Source organism: Phragmites australis, chromosome 13 (assembly GCF_958298935.1).
Source record: "Phragmites australis chromosome 13, lpPhrAust1.1, whole genome shotgun sequence".
NCBI classification, from domain to species: Eukaryota; Viridiplantae; Streptophyta; class Magnoliopsida; order Poales; family Poaceae; genus Phragmites; species Phragmites australis.
The window spans coordinates 15,442,628-15,449,223 of record NC_084933.1 but is presented as its reverse complement, the minus strand read 5'-3'; the positions used below and the strand labels follow the sequence as shown (position 1 = coordinate 15,449,223).

Below are 6,596 nucleotides of genomic sequence, written 5' to 3'. Positions count from 1 at the left end.
AGAATGAAATCACCATTTAGACTTTGTTCTACAGACTACGGAGTCTCCGTAAAAAATTGTGGACCTTTCACAAATGTGCGGAGTCTTCGCACATCTGTGGACTCTCAGTAGATTGCTGACCAAACCCTAAATCATGATTTTGAATAATTCTGCCGAGGGATGCAAATGCCACTAGGGATATAGAATCAAAAACACCTATGGAGGATATCTACCAAAGAAATATCGCTTTAGGGCATCCAATGAAGAGATCGGGCAAAAAAATTGATTTGTACCTCGAGAGGAAGAGAGAGGAGGTGAGCTTGAGGTCGATACGTTGAACTTCATGGAGAATCCACACTCGAAGGGCTGGTCTTGATGCAGATGCGGAGTCTCCGAAGATTGCTCCTCCAAAACACCAGAAATTGAGTTTTGAGGAGAAGAACTTGAGAGAGAGAGAGGGAGAGAGAGAGAGAGAGAGAGAGAGAGAGAGAGAGGAGAGCTCGCGATTTAACTAACAACACATTTGAGATAGAATGATCATTTGAGATAGTAATTTTACCTAAACCAACTACCTCTCCTTTCGTATCATCACCAAAAACGATATTCTCATGAGATCCTCCATTTTTCTCAAATGATGAGAACATGCTCTTCTTTCCAATCATATGATTTGTGCATCCGCTAGTAAGTACCTATCTTGATCTATTGGAGGAGTATGCCTATAAAACAAATTTAGGCTTTTGTTTTAGTTACCCATTTGGGTCCTTTAATATTAGTCACAAGCACTTTTAGCACCCACATATTCCTTTTCACAACTCGACACTTTGTGCGGGCACCAACATATAGAGCAACTACTTTACCACAATAGTTTCTTTTCAAAACATAAGATGCATAAAAAGTGATTGAAGTGTATGATATTTGAGTTGCTTGGCATGTGTGGTGAGATCATCTTGCTGCCTCCCTTAATGAATTTGAGGCACTACTTGCCATTTATCACCACACGCTTACTTAGCTTACTTGCATGCATATCAAATCAAAGACCTCTCTCTTGTTTGTTATCTTTGGTCTCAATGGTTTTGTATAGTGTATCCTTAGATTTGTATATCTTGATGCACCTATACTTCACCAAGGCATTTAGCCTCTTATTTTTCTTTTTAATATTTGTAAGGATTAAACATTAGTAGTACAAGCATTTATATTGATATATAGCAAAGAGAGCAACTATTACTAGTGGAAGCACTAGAGAGCAAGATTACATCATTAGAGGTGGGAGTGCTATTCTTAAGAGCATCAAATTGCATTTCAAAAACTTTATGAGGTTCATCTAAACATTTGAGATTCTCTTGAAGTGGGACATTACTACCCTCAAAACTAGCAAAAGATTCATTAGCCAAGCATAATTGCGTGGTCAACTCCTCAACCTTCTCCCTTTCTTTAGCAAGGAGCTCCTTGAATTCAAGGTTTCTTTCATTTTCAAGGATGAGTAAGTCTTCTTACTTCTCAAGAGTCTCCTTTTGATTCTCTATTGTTTCCATTAGCTCTTTCATCTCAGACATGACATTTTTGCTTACCTTTAAGCAAAGATTCACAACCACTCACTCTCGCTACCGCTATCTAGGAGCTTGGGTTATGATTTTACCTTACACCATTTTTTCATATGACACTTGGGAGTGTCGTTGTTGCTCATGTCACCAAAAAGTGACTTTATCAGTGTAGAGGAGCGGATGGAGATGATGATGACGCCTTCATCATCAGAGTCGGAGTCGGAGTTTCAGTTCCACTCCTCGCAGATGTGAACTTGACCCGAAAATTTCTTCTTATGGGTCTTATACTTGTCCTTCTTAAAAGAGTTGTTCTTCTTAGTCTTCCTTGTCCTTGCTCTTCTTGTTAGGACACTCGGCGATGAAATGACTAACTTTGCTACACTCATAGCAAGCTCTCTTGAATATTCTTTGTTTGGATATATCTCTCTTGTACTTGTTATAACCACATTTTTTTATGAATTTCTTGAACTTTCTTACAAAGAAAGCAATCTTTTCATCATCGAAGCTCTCTTCTTCACTTGAGCTCGATTCTTCAACTCGCTTACTATTGTTTGTTTTGAATGCTACTTCTTTATTGTTGGAGGTTGAGCTTTGCTTGATAAGGTTTTTGACTTCATTTGCTTCCTTCTCCATGAGCTTATGAGCAAAAATTCTACCAAGCACATCACTTGGTGTGGGCCTCTTAAAATCTCTTTTTTTTGGATAAGTGTAACCAAGATAGGATTTTTTGGTGCAAAAGCTCTTAGCAATCTTTACACCATATTGTGTTCATCTAGTTCTTCACTTCCAAGCCCTCTATCTTGTTTACTAACACCATCATACGATCATAAATTGCTGGTAGGGTTTCATCATCTTTTATAACAAATCTTCCTAATTTTCCTTAAAGCAACTCTATCTTTGATTCTCTCATACTTATAGTGTCTTCATATGCTACTTGGAGTGTATCCCATATCACCTTACCTCCTTAAGCCCATCCACCTTGTTAAACTCCTCGGAGCTCAAAACACCAAGTAATACACTTGCGGCTTATGCATTGCGGTGAAGATTTTGCTTTTGCTCGGGAGTAAGTTCTTTGTCTTTATCCGATAGATCAAAATCTATACACACAATCTTCCAAATATTTGGATGAATCGAGATTAAATACAATTTTATTTTGTGCCTCCAAGTAACATAATGTGTACTATCAAAATTAGGTGCACACCCAGATGGTACGAATATATAAAAATTAAAGGCATTCAATTTATCATAATTGAATTCAATTATGAATCCCTTGCCTTTACTGTTACCCAATGTCGAAAGATCATCCTTCAGACTTTTCGAGCTTGCCAGACCTTTCTCCCTAGATGTCGATATCTTCAAACCTGTAAGGATGAAGCCTTATAGAAGGTTAGGCTTTGATATCAATTGAAAAGAATCTGATGTCGCCTAGAAAAGGGTGAATAGACGCAACCTGAAAATTTTTATAAACTAAAATACAACGGATTAGCAATATACAGACTCTTCGTAGATTTTTCCTGAACCTCTGCAAATTTACGGTAGTCCTGCAAATATATGCGAATACTCCAGATATTTTAGGAAACTCAAGTAGACACCTATGAAAAACAATGTGGATCAAATCCATAAATTACCAAGCACCAGAGAATATGTTTCAACTTATTTCAACAAGTACTTACAACTCAAATTTCACAAGAGAATAGATTGGGTCGAAATCCTAATAATCAATGTGTACAAGTAAATGCATCAAATCACGAGAAATTGACAAATGAGGCACAAGAATTTGTTCACCAAAGTTCGGCCACTTCACACAGAGCCTACATCCCCATTGAGGAGCTCACAAAGAGCCGAATCTCTTTTAACTCTTTCCTCACTCAAGCGACCACAAAGATCAAGCTAGGATTACTTACTCAATCGTATGGGTAATACAAACATCCCGGAACTCATCACAAGATTGGAAGTTCGATGGACAACGCCTAGCCGTCTAGGTGGATGAACCACCAAGAGTAACAAACACAAAATCACCGGCTTGATGAAGAAAATGAGTGCTCAATTCACAAGCACTAGATCTCACTCTCCCAACTAAACTCTCAAATCTTAGTAAATCTCAAACTAAAGTAAGGTGAGGGAGAGTACTTTTTCTCTGAAGCTATTCACTTTTTCGTGTAAAGCAGTAGCCAAGTAAAGAAAGGAGTGAGAGGGTATACATACCCAACTCAAAAAAAAAAAAATAGCCGTTACACCTATAAAAATACGTACTCTCCGCAAACATACGGACACTTCGCAAAAGTACGGATCCTCCGCACCTCCCAATTAACCCCAACTCGCTCAACTACGGACTGTCCGCAGAAAATGCGAACACTCTGTAGAAGTGTAGACCTTTTGCATTTGCACATTCTCAAAAGATTAGAACTAACCTAGGTGCAAGTATGGTGCTCAATGTTTCTCTCATAGGTATGATAGATCTTTTGAGCACTATTTTTACGCAAATAAGTAAATTTTGTATCCTCTTAATAGTATGGCATCCTACACTAATTTTAAAAATAAATAAATTTAAAACTATACAATCCATGTACCGCTTTTCTTTTTCCTTTTTAGTGAATCACCATAAGTCAAATTCTTACTTGATCGAATTACACTTGTCCATACTTTATAAACCTCATTAGTTATTTAATTATTTTATCATTATCACTAAAACCCACTTAGAGGTCTAGATACACTCTCACAAAAAGGGGGTAAATTGAGAAATCTGCAGAGTTTGAGCTACACTCATCTTTCAGATTCTATTTCCTGAGAAACAGTGGGGCTGGACCAGCCCACTAGCCATGAGAAAAATAATAGCTGCACTGTGCCCAGAATTATTCCTGTCCCTCTTCAGTTCATGTGCTGCCTTCCTCAATATCGGAATCCGCATTTGATCCAACAAGAGAATCAGGTTGCCACAAAGTTAATGATCTGTAATGCCATGCATGAAAGTAGCCATCAGATTATGCCAAGATGGCTCTCAGTCATCAGCTTCACATTGGCAGCATAAGGTTTGGCAAAATACAGAGGTTGAGCCCTGCAGAACAGATCAAGACTTGGCATCACAAATAATTTGACTATACCAGCAATAAATACTGAAATATTCTTGTCACACTACAAAGTAAATACCTTGCGTCCTTGGCAGAATTTTCATTGTGATTCCTTCCAGTCCTTGGCAAAATTTTCACTGTGATTCCTTCCTTTGATTCACACTGTTAGGGTGATGCCCGGGTCAGCTCAGCATATACCATCTTTTTGATCTGTCATAACTGAACTGCAGCCAACATTCCTCCTATGAATCCTTTCATCCATCAATTTCCTGATCTCGGCAACATCGTCCCATCTACCTGCATCTGCATAGATCCCAGCCATGGCAGAGTACACCCCACTGTCATCTGGGTTCAGTTCCAACAGATGCCGGGCTGCAACCTCCGCAGCCTCCACATTCTGGTGAATTCTACAGCCAGCAAGTATACCTCCCCACACATAAGTGTCCCCTTCCATGGGCATTGTCCTGACCATGTCCATGGCTTCCTCGATGAGTCCAGCCCGACCAAGCAGGTCAGCCATGCACCCGTAGTGCTTCAGCTCCCGGGGAACATTGTGCACGCCCTCCATCTCGCAAAAGACCCGCCTTGCCATGCCCACAAGGCTGGCGTGGCTGCAACCAATCAGCACTCCCAAAAAAGTGACCCCGTCTGGCTGAATTCCCTCAGCCAGCATCCGGTCGAAGTACTCTAGCGCCACTGTTCCATGACCGTGCATCGCCAGCCCGACGACGAGCGCGTTCCACGTGAACACGTTCCTCTCGGGGCACGCCTCAAACACCTCAATCGCAGCCTCGACGCACCCGCACTTGGCGTAGAGATGAACGAGCCCCGTGCACAAGAACACGTTCGGCCGGGGCTTGCTCTGCTTGACATACTCGTGCACCTCCCGCCCTTTCTCCAGGGCGCCAAGCTGTGCGCAGCACGAAAGCATCGCGGCCAGCGCGACGTCGTCGGGCGTGAACCCCTCCTCCGTCATCTTGTCGAACAGAGCCACCGCCTCCTCCAGCCGCCCAGCCTTGGCGCACCCAGCGACGACCGTGCCCCACGACGTGGCGTCCCGAACGGGCATCCCCTCGAACACCTCCCGCGCGAGCGCCAACCGCCCGGCTCTGATGTACCCGTGCACCAGGGCGTTGTAGGAGACGACGTCCGGCGCGGGCATCCCGTCGAACACCCTGCGCGCGTAGTCTGGGAGCGCGTGCCTGGCGTAGAGTGACACGAGAGCGTTGGCGACGTGCGGGAACAGGAGGAGGTTGCGTGCCACCGCGACGGCGTGGAGGCAGAGGGCGAGCGGGAGGTATCGGCGGCCCGCGGAGGATGCGGCGGAGATGGCGAGTGGGAGGGAGTGGCGGGTTGGGGCGACGGAGAGGCGGAGGGAGGAGCGGAAGAGGAGGAGGAGAGCGGCGGGGAGGGGCCGCGCGAGGCGGGAGTAGGAGACGAGGAGGAGGGTATGGGGACGGGAGTCGGGGAGGGAGAGGTGTCCGGCGACGGCGGCGAGCGCGTGCGCGGCGAGGAGGTGGCGGAGAGGGAGGCGGTGGTGGCGGAGGAGGCGGGGGAGGGAGTTGTAGGGCGGAGGGAGGTTGAGCGGTGGCGGGTCGGGAGGTGCCGCCATTTTGATTTTCTTTTTCACATGCTATAGAAGGTAAAGCCAATTTCCTTTTTAAACAGTTTCATGAGAAAAATAAAAAAAATCAAAGAGTACTAGGTAAGTCTTGGTTTCACAAATGTCACTGGATGGTTTTCATATCCTAGTCTGTTTATATTAAGTTTACCGACATGTGTCACGTTCTATTTTTTCTTGGAATAAGCCTATTTCACTCGTGATTACTTAACCTCCTCAAGTGTAAAATTAGATATTCAATCCCCCTAAAGTATTCACAACCGTCTACATAACCTCTGTGGTGATTTAGCAAGTGGTTTCACCACTGCATCCATAATATAGATGTCAAGGTGGCGATGACTCAGCAAACAATAAATATTGAATAATTTATTCCCCCTTCCTCTCTCT

At 43.5% G+C, this 6,596-nt stretch overlaps 1 protein-coding gene across 2 annotated transcripts; it reads right to left on the bottom strand.

Moving 5' to 3' along the window:
* Positions 1-4,229: 4,229 nt before the first annotated feature.
* LOC133889789 (pentatricopeptide repeat-containing protein At5g61800-like) lies at positions 4,230-6,204 on the bottom strand. 2 transcript variants are annotated; one of them, XM_062330265.1, is made up of 2 exons: positions 4,668-6,204; positions 4,230-4,575 (listed from the first exon to the last, which is right to left on the bottom strand). In XM_062330265.1, the coding sequence occupies exon 1, from the start codon at positions 6,198-6,200 to the stop codon at positions 4,776-4,778; it is 1,425 nt and encodes a 474-aa protein (XP_062186249.1). In that variant the 5' UTR covers positions 6,201-6,204; the 3' UTR covers positions 4,230-4,575; positions 4,668-4,775. The 2 variants fall into 2 exon arrangements, with proteins under 2 accessions (XP_062186249.1, XP_062186250.1); XM_062330266.1 differs by having other exon boundaries at positions 4,230-4,469.
* Between the last annotated feature and the right edge of the window lie 392 nt (positions 6,205-6,596).